The 20,052-nt window shown below is 39.5% G+C and overlaps 1 protein-coding gene across 1 annotated transcript in view; it reads left to right on the top strand.

Annotated features, from left to right (window-relative positions):
- Positions 1-539: 539 nt before the first annotated feature.
- Positions 540-20,052, top strand: part of LOC141112593 (lecithin retinol acyltransferase-like) — a 31,146-nt gene continuing 11,633 nt past the window's right edge. The window contains exon 1 of the mRNA XM_073605556.1: positions 540-1,138. Within this exon, the coding sequence (XP_073461657.1) occupies positions 608-1,138 (531 nt within the window). The 5' untranslated portion in view covers positions 540-607. The remainder of the gene's footprint in view (positions 1,139-20,052) is intronic.

The following is a 20,052-nucleotide window of genomic DNA, read 5'->3' as shown; positions in this document are numbered from 1 at the left end:
ATCAAAAGGAATTTTAGGCTGGGCAACATTTATACAATTTTTTTTGTTCTTAACTTTTTATTTTGTTTTGTTTCATTTTTTATTGTGTATCATTTAATAATGGCATGAAATGAAACTGACTTGGTGTAATTATCTATTAGGAGTAAAATTTCTGATGTCATCCTTAACACTTTGAAGCTGAAAGGAGTATAATTCATTTTACGATGTGTTATTATAGCACAAAATGAATGCTATTTTTGCTGTTCCTTGGCTACAGGCCAGCTAATACTCACTCTTTGGAAAGAAGCAAGTTGGGCTTTGGTATTTACCTACTGGTTTAGCAGCATTTGTGGATGACTAATACATATAGGATAAATACTGTTTCTATGACCTGTAAGTTTGAAGAGTAAATGATATGCTAATAGTGTTTTCACTAGTACAATTTTCTTCCTTTTTAAGTGTACAGAATTACTGTCAAACTTGTTTTGAGAGCTGCCTACAATTTAAACCAATCCTTCTTAGCAATTTAAGGCACAGGTTCCAACCCACATACCAAGATGAAATACAGGATTTGCTAAGAATGTGAGTTCATTAAAACCACAAGTAAGCCAGCAAAGAGCCACTGAAGATGAAAAATCCATTGCTGTCTGTTTTGTCATTTCTTTTGAACAAGATATTTATTTTTATAAAACTAAAATTCAATTGTACCTCAATCACTGATAAAAATGGCAACAAATATGAGACTTCCTTGTTCACAAGGGGTGACCTTCTGCAAGTTCCGAGAACTCTTTTTGTTCATTTCGGAATCTACCTTGGAGACAACCGTGTTGCACATTTGATACCTGATATTCTTCCAGTATTAACGCGCAACAAAGGTTCTGTCACAAATATGGTGACCAACAAAAGGCTGATTGCAGGGGTGCTAGCTAAAGTGGCAAGTGTCAGAGTGGACACCGTGCAGGACTTCGCTTATGGTGGAGATATTATTATTAATCACATGGATCAGAGCATCAGCAACAAACCTCTTTCTGGTGAAGAAGTGGCCCAAAGGGCTGAGAAATTGGTGGGGACCACATCCTATAGCCTGCTGTGGGACAACTGTGAGCACTTTGTAACCTACTGTAGATATGGCATCCCAGTGAGCTTGCAGACAGATAAGGTAAATCGTTTTTTTAAAAGAAGCTCAGAGGCCAAGTAAATAGCTTCATGCAGATGTACCACCTGTTGTGTTTGTGTGATCAATGTAAGCAGAGCCTAATATACATGTAATTGCTGAGCATGGGTGGGGGCGGGGATCACAATCATAGCCTTATAGCAATGTATAGTCTTGAAACATATCATTTCCATTTTTATTTTATTGTACATCAGACATGTTATGTATTTATCTGTGATTTGCCTTTGTATTGGTCAGTGTTTTCCCCAAAACAATCTTCACTGCACTTTTCCAATTTAGCTTCCTCTACTACACAATACCAAAATTGATGATTGATGATTTTTCATTCTCCCATTCAGTTTCCTTTTCACATCATTAAAATGGATGATTTATTAATCAAATAAAAGCTTCATTGACAACCCATAGCATAATAAACAAATTAGACATGATAAAAAATGTAAATCTTATTGTCACTGCCTCTGTTTAAAAACGCTTATCAATAGTTCAAAGCTATACCATTTACCTTCAGATTTCACAATTTGCTCTTTATCCTAACTCACTAAACACCACAAAGAGTAAACAAAATTTGGTTTGAATATTAGAAGAATTAGGCATACTGTATCTGTTCATGTTTTACATCTGTATATGTCTACTATAACTTGGTTTTCCTTTTAAAAATATGTGTGCATTTACTGGGTACAACTAGTAATTTTAACCACTTCAGCCCCGGAAGATTTGGCTGCTTAATGACCAGGCCATTTTTTGCGATACGGCACTGCGTCGCTTTAACTGACAATTGCGCGGTCGTGCAACGCTGTACCTAAACAAAATTGGAGTTCTTTTTTTCCCACAAATAGAGCTTTCTTTTAGTGGTATTTGATCAACTCTGCGTTTTTTATTTTTTGCGCTAAAAACAAAAGAAGGGCATCAATTTTGAAAAAAACATAATATCTTTTACTTTTTGTTATAATAAATATCCCAAATTTAAAAAAAAATAAACATTTTTTTTCCTCAGTTTAGGGCGATATGTATTCTTCTACATATTTTTGGTAAAAAAAATTGCAATAAGCGTATATTGATTGGTTTGCCCAAAAGTTATAGCGTCTACAAAATAAAGGATAAATTTATGGCATTTTTATTATTATTATTTGGACACTTTTGACACTATTTTGGGACCATTGTCATTTATACAGCGATCAGTGCTATAAAAATGCACTGATAACTGTGTAAATGACACTGGTCCCAAAATAGTGTCAAAAGTGTCCGAATAATAATAATAATAAAAATGCCATAAATCTATCCCCTATTTAGGGGTTAAACACTAGGGCGCGATCAAGGGGTTAAGTGTGTCCTGGGGTGTGATTCTAACTGTGGGGGGATGGGCTTCTACTCACATGACAGCGATCACTTCTCCCGATGACAGGGAGCAGTGATCTCTGTCATGTCACAAGGCAGAACGGGGAAATGCCTTGTTTACATAAGCACTTCCCCATTCTGCGACTCCGTGACACGATCGCCGGGACACCGGTGGACATTGAGTCCGCGGGTCCCACGGGCATGATCACGCTGTACGCGGCGGGCGCTCTGGCGTGCCCACTAGCCCCGCCAATTAAAGGGGACGTACAGGTACGTCCATTTGCCCACCGCTGCCATTGTGCCGACGTATATCAGCGTGCAGCGGTCGGCAAGTGGTTAATAGCCAATGTTTCCATGTTCCAATTTGTTAACCACTTGACCTCTGGAAGGTTTTACCCCCTTTATGACCCCTTTTATTCAGCACTGCACTATTGTATGACTGGCAATTGCGCAGTCATACAACACTGTAGAGCTTTCTTTTAACGATATTTGATTACCACTGGGTTTTTTTTATTTTTTATTATATAAATAAGAAAAGACTTAAAATTTTGAACAAAAACTATATTTTCTACTTTATGTTATAAAACATATCCAATAACAAAATCAAATTTCTTCTGAATTTAGGCCAAAATGTATTCTACTACATGTCTGTAATGAAAAAAAATAAACCCTAATAAGTGTAATTGGTTTGTGTGAAAGTTATAGCGTCTACAAATGATGGTATATACCAGGTATCTGCAATTAGCGGACCTCCAGCTGTTGCAAAACTACAAGTCCCATCATGCCTCTGCCTCTGAGTGTCATGCTTGTGGCTGTCAGAGTCTTGCTATGCCTCATGGGACTTGTAGTTCTGCAACAGCTGGAGGTCCGCTAATTCCACATCCCTGCTATATACAGTATACTAGCATTTACGCAGCTATGACACTAAACTAGTAATGGTGGGGATCAGCAACTTATAGTGGGACTGTGATAGTGTGGCGGGCAATCTGGCGCTAGCAGACCCCTGCAGGGAGTTGCATTAACTGACTAACTGACACTGACATCAATTGTAACAATAATACATTGATTAGTGATAATACTGTACACTGTACTAATGACATTGACTGGAATGGGGCTAACATCTAGGGGAACTCAAGGGGTTAACTGTGTGCCTAACAGATAAAATGTGTGTAATATGTGCTGCTTTTACTAACAGATCTGGCATTTTTTTCTCCCTGCTTTGCAGGGAGATGAAACAGCCAGAACGCTGATCTGTGTACAGAGCCCTGTGTGTATGGAAACACAAGACTCTGTGCTGTGATTGGCTACAGCCGATCAGCATGTCTCACCCATAAATCATTGACTAGGACCTGTTGACAAAATCCTGCAATAAATGTACTGTGGGCAGGCGAGAACTGATTAATCTTCACTGTGAGTGACGTTTATTCAGAAATAGTGCACCACAACTAGCTTTTCTGCTAGTTCCCAACTTTTGTAAATCATTTCTGTCTGTTTCTAACATCAGGTCTAACCCTGTTGGCAGTTAGGGTTACCTTGGCAACTTTTAAGATGATTTCAGATGAATAGGAACTATCTGATAAGACACAGAACTCAGAAATCAGCAATACAAAAAAAAAGGTATTTTATAATTTTATACAAAAAAAACTGTCACAAAAGTCTTTTGGTGGTCCAAAGTATTGCTTCTATGAGACTTTGCATGGATTTATAAGGTAAATTGTGAAAACAGTATCTTTCTGGACTGTTTAACGCATTATAATTAACTTGATTTTTTCAGTATAAGGAATGTACAGCGAACCTAAGAAGGAATGGCAGTGGTCTTGGATTCTTAGTAAGGAAGATATAAATGATAAGTGAACTATACCAGGAAACTATAAGAACATTTTCCTATAACTGTAAGATGTCCTTATTTGAGTCAAATTGTAGGTAGATACATAGTAAGTATATTCAGCATGACAGGGAACAAATTTGTGCATAGCAGGTGCCTCTAGAAAGAGCCACATTTTGATCTTTCAGGTTAACACAGTTTACCAACAACTACATTATATTGGCAAATGTTTGTAGACACCTGATCATCAAACCTATATATAATGGTTGGACATCACATTCCAAAATCATGTCATTAATGTGGAGATGGTTCCCTTTGTTCTTCAAAGCCCCACTCTTCTGGGAAGGCTTTCCACAAGATTTTGGAGTGTGTCTGTTAGAATATGTGCCCAATTAGACAAAAGAGCACTTGTGAGGTCAAATACTGATGTTGAATGAGAAGACCTGGCTTACAATTAATGTTCTAATTCAGCCCAAAGGATTTTAGTGGGGTTCAGGTCATGGCTCTGTGTATGCTACTCAAGTTTCTTTACACCAAACTTGGTAAACCATTGGGGGTTATTCACGAAAGGCAAATACACTTTGCACTACAAGTGCAAACTACAAGTGCAAAGTGCACTTAAATTGCACTGAAAGTGCACTTAGAAGTGCAGTCGCTGAAAATCTGAGTGGTAGATCTGAAATGAGGGGAAGCTCTGCTGATTTTATTATTCAATCACGTACAAGCTAAAATGCTGTTTTTTACTTTCCTTGCATGTCCCCCTCGGATCTACAGTGACTGCACTTCCAAATGCACTTTCAGTGCAATTTCAAGTGCACTTTAAACTTGTAGTTTGCACTTGTAGTGCAAAGTGGATTTGACTTTAGTAAATAACCCCCAATGTCTTTATGGACCTGGCTTTGTGTGCAAAAAGACCCTTCTCCAAACTGTTACCACAGGATTGGAAGTGCACAATTGCCTTTTTATGCTCTAGCAATAAATGTACCCTTTACTAGAAACACTACTACTAAAGAATTTGAAGGGGTGCCCGCATATTTTTGTCTATATAGGTAGGAGTGGTGGCCACAAACCTTGGCAATGTAGTGTAAAGATCTACCTAATCGATGCATTCAAATCATATCCAATCAGAGAGACCTTCACTCTGCACAATGGTGGGTAGATTTTGTCTATATGACAGATCTAATTCCAAAATTGGTCATATACTATGCAAGCCAATTGTACAATCTCTTTACAATCTCCTTTAGGTTTACAAAAAACTTTGTAATATGAGAACACATCTAATCAATTCAATTAGTATCAAATCAGACAGACCCTTGTACTACATATTTATTGGTATCTAAAGGAGAATGTGTCATACTGCATAGTGTATGGGCAGCCTTACTATGCATAGATAGTTGCAGATCTACTATTTCAGGCAAGCCTTTTTGGGATAAACATAGGTTTATTGTCAGACAAACATTTAAAAAAAGGGACAGAGTCAATGGATTGGCTTTGTTTAACGTGGAATTCTGCAGATAATGTTAATGACAAATGTAATAAGAGCCAAATATAGTTTTAAATAGATTATATACTGATGGCCATACACACAAATATATTTTGCATGCGATTTACTATTCAAAACAATAATTTTGATTAGTTTGGGATTAGGATGTCCAAAACTAATATTCAAATAATCGCACCAATGGCGAATTTGGCTTTTTATCAGTCATATCTCCTGCAATGTAAATCATTTTTTGAAAAAAAGGGTAAACACATCAAAAATGGTTATTTTAAAATTAACCATCCATATCCATAATCAGCTTGGATTTCTTAACCCATCTGATCACTTTTAGAATTTAATCTTGCAGAATCAGATAAGCGCTATTGAATGGCACTGCAGTACACAGCAGCTTGTATGCCATTATGTGTTACATGCAATGCATAAATGTGAATGAGCCCCGAATGTTCCTTTTTTTAATGTAAATCAATCTTTATGTTTAGAGTGTAGATGACTTATTCTGCAGTAGGTTTTATTTCAGCAGTTGTTAATTTAGGAATGCTTGTTTTTTTAGTTCAAAAATGTATTATTGAGTTTTTAACATTTCTTTAGAAACAACTCAAAGATTGAGATAACAACAGTGGTTGTGTTTTTTCTTACCATAAGGAACCAATGGGGTATAGAGTCAGAGATATACAATAGTCTAGGACTAGTTAACTATTGTTAGGATTATCAATACAGAAAGGAACAAGATACAACTTGTTGGCTGGTCCTCTCTTTTAGACCAATGAGGTTCTGCGGCGGGAAGGGGAGTGAAGAGAAAAGAAGGAGGGAAGAGTGGACATAGAGGAGAAAAGGTGGGTAAAGGTGCAAACCAAGCCTAAAGTCCCAGCAAGCCCATGTTGAATCCAGAAGAAAGAACCTGGGGTACCACATAGAGTATTTTTGCACACTTTTGTGTCAGACAACCTGGCCTCTTCTTTCTCATGCAACATAGTCTGCATGATGCTCGATTTAGTTTCAGCTATAGAAAGATTTAAATTTTTCCATGCAAGAAAACAGCAGTCCAGAATTGCTGAGCCATTTGCACAACCACCAAGCGTGATAAAATGTTCCCAGTCATCCACATCCCCAAAGAACAGTGGGGAGAGTAGCTAGATAAAAAACAAGGGATTGTGATGGGTACTAAGTATCGATGCGCTATGACTTTTTTATTGGTTTGGACAGCTAGTTCATTCCGTATGCAAGATTTCACTGGGGCCCATTTGCGAAACCATCTTCCTTGTCTAAATCTTTCCAAAGTCTGTTGTCCACTGTCAAGTGTACATCTAAAGCTGAGATGCTGCAGACGACAACAACAAGGTATATTTGAGTGATATCCTGACTGCCAAGTGTGGGTCACTGCGGCACCGCTGTAAGGACCGCCTGGAAACCATCTGTATTCCAGAGGACTACAAGAGATGTAACCATAAATTGCCTGTGCGCCCACTTCTGGGTTGAGGGAGGCTAAAGCCTAGTATACACAATTAGAAAATCATGCGAAAAATACACCGCTTTCGAGAGCCAATCACGACAGTTCATCCAAAATTATCTGAAGGGACAAACATGAAAATTATTCTCATACGATACCACAATGTGCTATTTTCATTTCCTTGGTAAGGTTTTCATCCCCAAAAATCGTAAGAGAAAGACTACGCATGCTCGGAAAATAAAGAATACCTTACAATACAATACAACACATCACATCACTTCCATAGTTGTATTCTTTCGTACAAGAATTTTCATAAGTTTAGTAACCTCTTCATCTGATAATCTCCTCGTGTCTACGAGGCATTAGTGTCATTCAACTTGGAAGTTGGATGGCAGCTATTAGGCTCAGCAAACTTTAACCAGTTAACGACCGTGCCATAGCCGAATGATGGCAACAGCACGGCTCGATAACCCTAGGAGGGTGTACATTGACGTCCTCCCAGAATCCCGCTCCCACGCTCCCACGCTCCCTGGGGCGCGCACATGGGAATATATGTGACGGATCACGGCAAATGGCCGCAGACAGCGGCCGTTTACCAAGTGATTGCTCCGTCAACTGATGGAGCGATCACTTGTAAACAAACTGGCGCCACGTCCGGTTCTTCTCTCCCCTCTCTGTACTGATCGGTACAGTGTGAGCGGAGAGGGGAGATATCGGTGGCAGCAGCGATGTGGGCTGGATGTGTAGTGCCCACAGCGCTGATATGTGCCCATTCCAGCACTCATCCATCCATCCTCAGCCATCCATACTCAGCATACTCATCCATTGATCCATGCTAAGCCACCCATACTCAGCATACTCATCCATCCATCCATGCTTGGCCATCCATACTCAGCATACTCATCCATCCATCCATGCTCAGCCATCCATACATACTGAGCAATACTCATCCATCCATGCTCTGCCATCCATACATACTCAGCAATACTCATCCATCCATGCTCTGCCATCCATACTCAGCATACTCATCCATCCCTCCATGCTTAGCCATCCATCCATCCTCAGCAATATTCATCCATCCATCCATACTCAGCAATACTCATCCATCCATCCATGCTCAGCCATCCCATTCACCCCCATCCATACTCAGCCATACCCATCCATACTCAGCCATACCCAGCCATACCCAGCAATACCCAGCCATACCCAGCAATACCCAGCCATACCCAGCAATACCCAGCCATACCCAGCAATACTCAGCCTTATCCAGCCGTACTCAGCCGTACCCAGCCATAATCAGCCGTACCCAGCCATCCCATCCATACCCAGCAATACTCAGCCATACCCAGCCGTATTCAGTCATACTCAGCCGTACCCAGCCATCCCAGCAATACCCAGCCATACTCAGCCGTACCCATCCATACTCTGCCATACCCAGCCGTACCCGGCTGTACCCAGCCATACTCATTCATGCTCAGTCACCCCATCCATCTCCATCCACAGCTTATCCATCCCCATTCATGCTCATCCATGCCACATCAGTTCTCATCCATGCCACATCTATGCCACTACAGTGCCTCACAAAAGTGTAATAAGCCAAATTAGATTTGAAACGTATGCCCCTAGAACACCTTACGGTGCTCCCTGCATGTTGGGCCTCCATATGTGGCCAGGCTGTGGAAAAGTCTCACACATGTGATATTGCTGTACTCAGGAGGAGTAGGAGAATCTATTTTAGGGTGTAATTTTTGGTATGTACATGCTATGTGTTAGAAATATTGTATAAATGGACAACGTTGTGTAAAAAAAGTGTGTTTTCATTTTCTTTACACATTTTCCAAAAACTTGAAGAAAAAAATGTCATGTTCAAAAGACTCATTATGCCTAATAGATTATACATTGGGTTGTTCTCTTTCCAAAATGGGGTAATTTTTGGGGCGTTTCTATTGTCCTGGTGGTCCAGGGCCTTCAAAAATGTAAGAGGTAGTCAAGAAATTATATGTGTAATTTATGCTCCAAGAACGCCTGATGACGCTCCCTGCATGTTGGACCTCTCTATGTGGCCACGCTGTGTAAAAGTCTTACACATGTGGTATTGCCATACTCAGGAGGAATAGTAGAATGTGTTTTGGGGTGTAATTTGTGCTATGCATATGCTGTGTGTGAGAAATAAACTGCTAATATGACAATTTTGTGAAAAAAGAAAAAGAAAAAAAGAAAAAAAAATCTTGATTTTGCAAAGAATTGTGGGAAAAAAATTACAACTTCAAAAAACTCACCATGCCTCTTAATAAATACCTTGGAATGTCTACCTTCCAAAAAGAGGTAATTTGGGGGGTATTTGTACTTTCCTGGCTTGTTAGGGTCTCAAGAAATTAGATAGGCCGTCAGTACATCAGGTGTGATCGATTTTCAGAGATTGGCACCATAGCTTGTGGACTCTATAACTTTTACAAAGACGAAATAATATACACCGATTTGGGTTATTTTTACCAAAGATATGTAGCAGTATAAATTTTGGCCAAAATATATGAAGAAAAATTACTAATTAGCAAAATTTTATAACAGAAACTAAGAAAAATGCATTTTTTACAGAATTTTTGGTCTTTTTTCTTTTATAGTGCAAAAAATAAAAAACCCAGCAGTGATTAAATACCACCAAAAGAAAGCTCTATTTGTGTGAAAAAAAGGACAAAAATTTCATATGGGTACAGTGTTGCATGACTGAGTAATTGTCATTCAAAATGTGAGAGCACCGAAAGCTGAAAATTCGTCTGGTTAGGAAGGGGGTTTAAGTGCCCAGTGGGTAAGTGGTTAAGAAGGCTAAGTGAATAAAAAATGCATTTTTTTAAGATGGAGTTGTGTACTCACTAATCATAAACTATAGTTTGCTTTGATATTTTTAATATTGCCAGTATTTTGTATGTGTACATCAGATAAACACCTGCACTTTTCTTTTCTCTATACACCAGAGGATGCTGCACTGTTTAGGGAACAAAGGATCCTTACTGAAACTGGCAATCCAGGATAATTAATTGTATCTCCTAATGGTGAATGCATAATGAAATAGAAAAGTAAACAATTTCCCTAATACTTAATGGCTGGATAATTATCCTTACACTATTTAAATGTAAAAATCTTCATACTGTAAGGTTGGCTTACTAAAGTGAATTGAATTGAAGTAATCTTGTGTTTTCTTCATCCAATCATATGCAAACGTTCTGTTTTTTTTTTTCCCTGCATGTGATTTGATATGGATAGTGGACACAGGGTCACTTCACTTTAAATCCCCTGTAATACACTGTCATAGAGTGGGTATATATGACCTGATATTTGCAGACAGTGCACTCAGCTAGAGCTATTTGAGGACTATGGGGTTGATTTACTAAAGGGAAGTAGACTGTGCACTTTGCAAAATGCAGTTCCTCCAGAGCTTAGTAAGTGAGGTAAACCTTCACTTTTCAAAGAATACCAAATCACACGCAAGGAAAAAAAAAAACAAAAAAAAGCATTTTTGTTTGAATATGATTGGATGATGGAAGTCAGCAGAGCTTCCACTCTTACTAAGCTCTGGAGCAATTGCTCTAGTAGAATGCAACTGCACTTTGCAAAGTGAACAGTCTATTTGTCTTTAGTAAGTCAACTCCTATGTAATGCTACATTGTGACAATTATATTCATCATTATTTTACACTGAAATTATACAGCTTATTTTTGGTAATGGTTCTTCAAATTTCTCTGTTAAAAAAAAAAAGGAGTAAGATTTTTACCATGCATATACTGCTTTAGTAAGTTTGTCAAGTTGCAGGCAAGTGTTTCAGGAGGATGCAGTAATGTGCACGGGGACATTCTTAACTAACTGGTGTTTTCAGTGACAGATCTACCCATGTTGCTTCCCCAGGCAGCCATGTGTTGTAATGTGCTTGTTCTGGGTCTGTGACTCACAAAGTATTAAAGGAGAGCTAAGGATGACACCCACGGATCTTAAAACCTTACAGGCAAATCAGCGGAGACAGCAACCGTATTTCTGTCATGTTTTATTTCATCTAAAGAAATTGCCTTTAGAATTTCTAATCTGCATAATTAAGGTCCCAATATGTCCTTCTTATTAGTTCCTCTCCATATAAGATCAACCTGTCACACAGTTACGCCACAGTCATTCAGCTTGTGCTGAGTGCTGGAAAGGACACAGTGCTGGGTCTAACTAGCAAAGCTACATAAAATAAGGACAGTTTTATTCAAAGTCTGCCACCATTACTTCCTCATGAAATTAAATATTTTAAATAGTTATCTGCTGAAATCTGGGCAGATATAAAAGACGAAAAGTAATGCAAATGTTGTCAAGGAATGGCTACTGAAAGTGCAAAATATTATGGAGGCAGAGGAGTGGAGGAATCGTTGCTCAAATCCTTACCCAAAATTCTCCAAGTGATGGGACTTGTCGATAAATTTTTGTTCCTCTGACATGTACAAACATTTAATGTTATAATTGTGGAGTTTTGTTTAACTATGTTTTGTTTCCTATGCTCCATAGTGAAGCTCTCTGATGCGGGAAAGTCTTGTTTACACTGTGTTTGTAGTTTATGCTCTTTTATTGTTTCATTTTCTCTTGGAGAGGGATGGTTTGTAGCATTCCCTTATCTCCGCTCTGTGGTCACCTTTTTGGTGGCTTTCTCATCATTCCTATTCTATTCTTTGGCTTCTCCCCTTTTACCCCCCCACCCATTCCCCAAGTTTCCCCTTCTGTACCCTACGTCAGCAATACAGGAATCCCCACATGTGTTTATGTTATTAGACTGCTGGTGTTATCTTTACATCCTAATTGTGGAACCCAGGCAATGCCAATTTACGGTATGTTTTGCAAGATATTTTTGGGGAATGTCTATGCCTGTATTATTTTCTTACTTCTTGAAAATGGTATAGATTTAAAAGGAAAAAAAAAGTAATGCAACTGTGAAATCAATATAACATCACTAAAAGTATTTTCTTGAAGTTAAGCAGTGTAAGGCCGCCCATAGACGGTTCGAATCTCGGTCGTTCAGCAGGAACCAGCCGAGATTAGAACTGTGTATGGGGAGGCTGAAATGTACCAAGTTGATCGATCGATCAGCCTGGGTACAACCAGCCTGCTGGATTCACTTGCAATTATCGCTAGCGGCTGCTATTCTCCCGGCGGGGATGGCTTCCCCTGCCAGATCCTGTGGTTGCAAGAAAGAAATTTGCATCGTCTGTGGCCAGCCTAAGCCTGAATTTGTCCTGGTATCAGCCTCTGTCCCTGTATAGCAGAAGTGGTACAGGGAGTAGCAACACAATAAACAAATAATTTCTTGTGCTGATAAGAAGCATGCTGATAGGCAGAAAAAGCAGGGTGACAGAGAGATGAGCTCTTTACTAAGGGGAAGCTTCAGGTTTGGGTTGAACCCACCCTGTTCACAGTTTGGTGAATCTTGAGTAATTACTGTTGGCTTCTGTTTGTAAACAAACTGGCTGATGGGAATCTTGGGCAAACCCAGCTACTTTGATGACATACAGCAGATGGTCCGGATCTGAAGTTTGCCCATTTTCCTTAGCTCTTCTCTGCGTGGCTTCTTCTTTCATTATCCAGTAACAGGCCCAGCACCACCTAGGCTCAGTGGAAGTGGGTTGAATCATCTTGACTGTCAGACTGAGGCTACCAGAAGACTGGTACTTTCTGTGTAATTCTGAACTGTTTCAATGCATATAATTAATAAAATGTCAGCACAGATATATGGGCAGGTAAATTGGTCATAGATAAACAGGTTGTGTTCTTTTCTCCTTTTCATCATAAAGACATTGGCACCTAACTATTACAAATGCTGCCCATAATAGAACATTTAGCCCATATTTGTCCAGCAAAAAGATGTGAACCATGTCTTAATCCAGTTAATCGTTTTCACAATGTAAGATTAGCTCTAGAGTATGTTAAGGACGCTTACACACTGGAATTACATTGAGTAAATTGTGTTAATTCTTAACTCGTCTCAAGTGTTCCCTGACACCTAGGCCTGAAAGTGTATTATGATAAATACTTCAAAACTTTAGAGTAAGCAATGAAGCATTTTGACAAGCTACACTGCAAAAAAGTAAGACACCCTGTGGGGTTGATTTATTATTAGCTTCTAACTTCAGCTTTTTCAATTAAGCTTTGACAATAAAACCTGGTTCTGTGCAGAGCTGCACCAAATTTTGCACTCTCCAGTTTTAGTAAATCAACCTCAATGATGCACTGCCTTGTAGACAGCAGTGCACATAACTCCTGTATGAGCACCAAAAATACAGATATGGGTTTCAGTGTCTGGGTATTGGCACTGGTACTGATTGGTACAGGACTCTCAGAGCACAGAGCAATGACCAACCCTAAGTCCCCCCTCCCACTAAACATCCTTGTAATTCTAATAGCAATTCTATCACTAACACACCCTGTAGTCCTAACATGAACCCTTCTATAACCCTAACACTAACCCTCTCAGAATCCCTAACATTAACCCTTCCTGCAACCCCCTAATTTGAATCCTCCTAAAACCAGAACATTAATCTTCCCTTCTATCTCCAGACCCAACACCAACTCTCACTAAGGTAACCCTTTGTTTGTATAGTAAACAATAGAAAAAATAAACTAACACAATGAATAAATAGAAAGCCTCCAAATACAGAATCCTATACCCACAGTTTGATGTTGTGCTATACTGTATTGCCAAGTCTTTTAAAATGATCTTGTGGGGTTTAAGGAGCTTGAACTTAGTGGGTTTTAAAGAACTAGTACAGTAAAATACATCATATTATCTATAAGAGTGATGTCAACCTTGCCAAGGTGCACATTTTTTTCCTATTTTTGGGGGTATTGCTTTTTTTCATCCCTAACAATTTAGGATGGGTTGCTATGCAGCTCTCAGAGGAGTGTGTTAAAGGCTGCCTTACCAGGTCATTGGAAAGCTATCTTAACTCTGTTTACTAAAATTACTAAAATTCTATTGAATTTCTCAAAAAACAAAACAAAAGGAAAACGAAGGTACCTAGTGGCATATGGTATAACATATGTAGTCATTTAAGTGGTAACCATTTTTGCTAAATATGAGTAGTAAAAACTGACACCATATTAGTAAGGGTACAATGGTAAGGATAGGCTCTCATACAGGTGAACAATCACAAAAAGAACAATTACAACATCCAGAAGTCAACTCTGACAGGGAAGTTTGGTGTAATCCATATATGAATCATGATTATAAAAGGATAATTCTCTACAGATAATGTTTGTGTATATGAGAATCTATAGCCTTTTTCCCCTAGACCCCTTGGTTTTAACTTGCATCCCTATGGACAAATGTAGCCATTTGGCACCAGTTCTGTGGTCTTTGGGTGCCAGAAGCCATTGGTTAGTATTTTTCCTAACTGGCTATTTACTCAGGCCAGTGAATAAAAAATATTAATTAGACTGGCTTACTTAAACTGTTTGTTTTATCCCTGTTATGTTTTTTTTTTTTTTTTTTTTTGCATTTTACTATGCTGTCCATTCCCTTTTCTCATGTATATTTTGCAGATCTATTTTAATGGATCTTACTGTGAGGAATATCAAATGTAGCATGACCTTTTAAAGACCCATGGGAAGCCCTTCTCAACAGAAAGCTGGAGGATGTCACAAACCCTCAATGTAAACCAACATCAGCCATGTAAGAAACAATAGACAAGACATGGCTATCCCAACCCTTATTTCATAATTTTGGTTTGTTTGGTTGGACAACTTCTCTTCCCTTTCTGTCTCCTCAAATTCTGACAATTGTCCATTAAAATTAGTTTAGTTTTACCATGACCTCCAGCAATCATCCCCTACTGCCAAATGTTACCTATTTTCTCCCTCCAGAACCCATCTCCCTTCCATTCACATCTTTCCCTGACAACATCAGGAACAAGCACACACAGCAGAGCCACTGACTACACTTCTTACACTCAGTCCCACGACTGAGGACCCTCTTATGGATGAAATGGATGGCTGTACTGCTGATATATGTAAAAAGCCTAGACCACCAGAACAATGTTAATACTGTTGTGCTCTTATACTTTGTAACTTAATGTTGTACATGGGGATGCTCCTCCTTATTTCTATTGTTACTCTTTTAAAACCTAATAAAATAATTAAAGAGAAAATAACCTTCTTGTTTATCATCTATCAATACTCTTTGCTGATGGCTATTTGTTATGAAAATTTATGTATGAGCAAAGTTTTTTTTTTTAATTTTTGATACAGTAGGGAGGGGTTAAAAGTCATGTGAGTTATTCTTTTTATAATTCTTTATTTAACATTTTAGGTATAAGGAAGGGGTATGGAAATGAAGGAATGAGGTCACACAAGTTGAAGTAATACCAGTGAGGCAATATAAATTAAATCAGCAGAACACACACAAATAGGAATATTGAGAGCGTACAGACAATAACTGGTCACGCCCTTTAATTAAATTGGGCAAGAAATGGAGAGAGCTACTTTTTTGCTGTCTGTGTCTTGTATTTCCCTGTAAATTCTGTAAATCCTTTCCCAGAGACATAGCAGTAAGTGAAATGAAACCTCTACAATGTGAAGTGGGGATTTTTCTCTTCTCTACTCCTGTTTTGTTGACAACTCTAAGATTTAGGGTTTCCCATCACTTTATGTCTCAGCAGCAATGGTCACCAAGGCAAACAGAAAGGCCAAACAGGGCAAAGACAGGAATAAAAACTTAACAGAGGTTCTACTCCTTCCTTACTCTTTATGAAACATACAGTTAAATTATGCCTAGATGTGTATATTTTAACATAATGTTTTAGTAAAGGACAATGAATATACAGTAATTGCTTTTTAGTTTTATTCTAGTGTTTTGGGAATCATCCACAAGTACTGGCAATACATAACCTGAACTGGAACATGATCTTAATGACTAAGTTCTAATTAATCCAATTGCATAATAAGTGTACAAGGGCGGGCCTGCGTGTTTATATGATGTAGAGACACACCTGAGCTTTAATCTTTACACTTTGACACATGAGCTTGAAGTGATAAATTAATGGCTGTATTCCTGCAACTGTGTTCTCTTTTTTCGTGCTGATTCAGTTTATCCACTAAATTAAAACTTTTGCAGGACCGCTCCCAGTATCTTTTGTCTCCTGTTCTTATTTCCACCAGGGCTTGCATTATCAATATACTATCATTCTTGAGGAACTGCCGGTATTAGATGCTGTCCTCCTATGGACAGCAGTCAATAATCAGTCCCCAGCTTGCTCCAGAAGCTAAAAAAAAAATTGCTTCAGCTTTGGGGCTACTTCAGAAGATATTGTTCTGACTCCTCAACCATTTCCAATCATTTCTACTACAGCAATATCTATATACAGTAAATGTATTTTTATGTGCTTCAGCTTTTTTTTACTTTACCAGCAGAACTTGTGTAGTTTTATCAAGAAATAAAAATTAGAGTCTCTTATTTCACAAACAAAAGCCAGAAATATTGTACAGTTGAAGCAACAAATGTAAGTACCGGTAGTTTTATTAGTCCATAATTGCATAACGCGAGATGAGGCGGTATAATCAACAATTAAAGATTGTCACAATCCGAGATGTGGGCCCTGCTCCTCTATACAACTTGGTCTGAAAGTTGTATCCAACTGGTAGCTGTGTAAATAGAGTGGTGTTCTGCCAGAGACCTCCTTTTAAGGATTTAGGCATAGCTATTGGTTTCACCCAGACAACTCAACAGGTGTTCATAGGTGCAAAGAAATGTAAGTGCAGGGTAACCAAGTGCAGGGTAACCAAGAACTGGAGCATTATAGAGGCAGCTGGCTGCAGGTGCAGAGATGGCAAAGCAGAGGTTCAGACTGTATATAAAACAGAGAATGCAGACGCAGTGATGGTGCACAGAAGTTCTGACTGTGGATACAGTGAGGGCTGTGGGTGCAGAGATGGTACAGTGGAGACTGGATGCATCAGAGGTGGCAGGTGCAGCAGATGGTGGAGCAGTGGTGCTGTGAAGGCTGTGCATGCAGCAGGGATGCAGTATGGACTATGGATGCAGCTGAGATGAATCAAAGGCCATAGGTGCAGCTGAGATGCAGCAGAGACTGTGGATGCAGCAGAGGTGAACATAGGCTGAGACTGTATGTGCTGTTGAGGCTGTGAGAGCAATTGAGTTGCAACTGATGCTGTGGGAGCAGTGAAGGTGTAGCAGAGGCTGTGGATGTATCAGAGAAGCAGCAGTGGAATTTGGCTAAGGGAGCTGCAGGCGCTAGGGCTGTAATGCTGGGGCAAAAAGCTTTGGTAGCTCAGCAGAGCAATTAGGCTCTTGAGCGTAGACAAAGTGTTCCTCTCGAGTTTAAATCGGAAAAGTCACATGCGTAATGTGGGTCATCAGGAAGAAACCTCTGATAAACTGACAATAAGGCTACATGCACACCACTGTAAGAATTTTACTGATCATATAGACAGGATTTTTCTGGATCAAAAGTTCCTGAGTGAATGATCAATGAAATGGTTGCCTTTAGATTTGTTTTTTAAATGTGTAAAATTTAGTTTTATATACTCCTGCTTTTTTCAATACCATAATGCACTTTTTGCATCTATTTATACACCCATACATGCTTTTATATGCACTTACATTCTTAGTACTCATAGTACTCAGATCAAAATTTTCTATTTTGCTTACAGATCTGAATGTGATGCATGTTTATGTACCTGTGTGCATGTCCACGTTGAAAATAATACACCTGTATCCAGATCTGTAAACAAACAATGCTTTGAAATGCATTTTTTTTATGTCCGTGTGCATAAGGCCTAAAAGTTGGTGAGCCCTAGGATCCATTGTGTTGCCTTCAGACTGGTGGGATGTGCACAATTCGCAATGGCTCACACCTTGCCAAGGTCCGATTGGAGGCTGTCCTTGGAGATAATGTACCAGAGGAATAGTACTTCCTGCTGCTTAAGACCCCTTTCACGCGGGAGGCGTATTTCAGGCGCTTTAGCGCTAAAAATAGTGCCTGAACAAAGCCTCATCTGCAATCCCAGTGTGAAAGCCCGAGTGCTTTCACACTGGGGTGCTGTACTGGCAGGACGTCAAAAAAAGTCCTGCCAGCAGCTTCTTTGAGGCGCTTTAGGAGTGGTGTGTACACCGGTCCTAAAGCGCCCCTGCCCATTGAAATCAATGGGTAGCACTGCCGAAGAGCCTCGGCAGCGGCGCTTTGCTCGTGCTTTTAAGCCTTTATTTGGCCGCTAGCTGCATTAATAGCGCCCAAAAAGCACCGCAAAAATGACGGTAAAGCGCCGCTAAAACTAGCAGTGCTTTACAGCTGACACCCCCGTGCTGGCAATGTGAAAGGGCTGTTAATGGCATCTCTGCCTTTTAATATTGTCAAGATACATCACCACATGCACACAGAGGGGGTCTAAAGACTTTATTATCTAGGTGTTAATCATATATTCATAATGCTCATTCCAGATGTTGAAGGTGTTCTTCCATTCCTCATGTACCTTTATATGGACCAGATTGTAGGCCCCGATAGTCTTTAGGGTTCCATCTTTTTTTCTCAACAAAGAAAGGGAGGTGGATTTCCAGATGAAGTATCTTTTTTAATTTTGTGAAATATATTGAGGCATGGCATACATCTTGGGAACTGATAGTGGTTGTACAGTGAGTAGACCAGGGTACTAGATTGATGGCACAGCCTAAAAAGTGGTTAGGTGGCAGGATGTCAGCAGCATGCTTAGAGAAGACATCAGAGAAATCAGCATAGGCAGCTGGAACCTGCAAGAGGGTCAGAGCATAGGCTGGTGGTATAAAATTTTTAATTGAAGCAATGGGAAGTAACTAGGAATGGCAGAGCAGCCTCCAAGCAAGAACTTTAAGAATGGACCAGTTTATGATCAGTGATGGTGCAGCCAAGGATGGCCCAGGATGATGGAGGAGGTAACCTGTGGCAAAACCAAAAAGGTAAGAGTTTCCTGTTGTAACAATCCAAAGGACATCTCAAGGGGCACAGTTTGTTGTTGTGTGGGCCTACTGGAAAGTAAAGGGAAATCAATGGCCAACACGCAGGAAGGTGTGCACATGGGTTCCAATAGCCCTGGGTGGCATCAAGCTCCATTGATTCTATGCTCATGGCAGTAGAATCCAACCTCTCTGGTAAGCGTATTCCATCTATTCGCTAAAGTTGATGACATACAAGTTGACGGTTGGGAAGCAGACAGGATTGATACACAGATTATTTACTTTCACCACGGACTATTGTCCTTTTGGATTACAATCACTTTTTGGGACATTACTATTACATGCACTTAGAACTTTTTATTCACCATTAGAATATGTGTGTTTTTAGCGCTACAATTTATTCTACATTTGTTTTCTTTCTTGTCACATGGTTTGTAGCAGCTGGTTTTGTTTTTTCTGGGTAGCACATTAATCATCCCCTTTTCACTGTTCCAATACGAGCCTGGGATCTAGGGCTTGGGGTTCCTCAATGAAATTGCTACGAGCTCAGAATAAATGAAGACTGGAACTGGAACTGAGCAACCTCTGGCCCAGAGATGAATGGTAAGAGTGGCAGAATTTGCAGAAATGTATGCCCCTTAGAGCATCTTACACCACATCAGACATTGAGGACACTGGTTAAGGAAATGCTCCTTCGCAATATAGGCAGAGGCCTTGGGCCTGGCAACAATTTCTTTCCTTGATAAATCTGAACTTGGCCTGGTTGCACTGATTTAACAGATGAAGCTTTAACTTTAGTAGTCCACAATTACAGAGAGAGAGAAGGTAGGTT

Source organism: Aquarana catesbeiana, linkage group LG01, assembly GCF_042186555.1.
Source record: "Aquarana catesbeiana isolate 2022-GZ linkage group LG01, ASM4218655v1, whole genome shotgun sequence".
Lineage (NCBI taxonomy): Eukaryota > Metazoa > Chordata > Amphibia > Anura > Ranidae > Aquarana > Aquarana catesbeiana.
The sequence above is the reverse complement of the archived record's forward strand: the minus strand, read 5'-3'. Positions and strand labels throughout refer to the sequence as shown.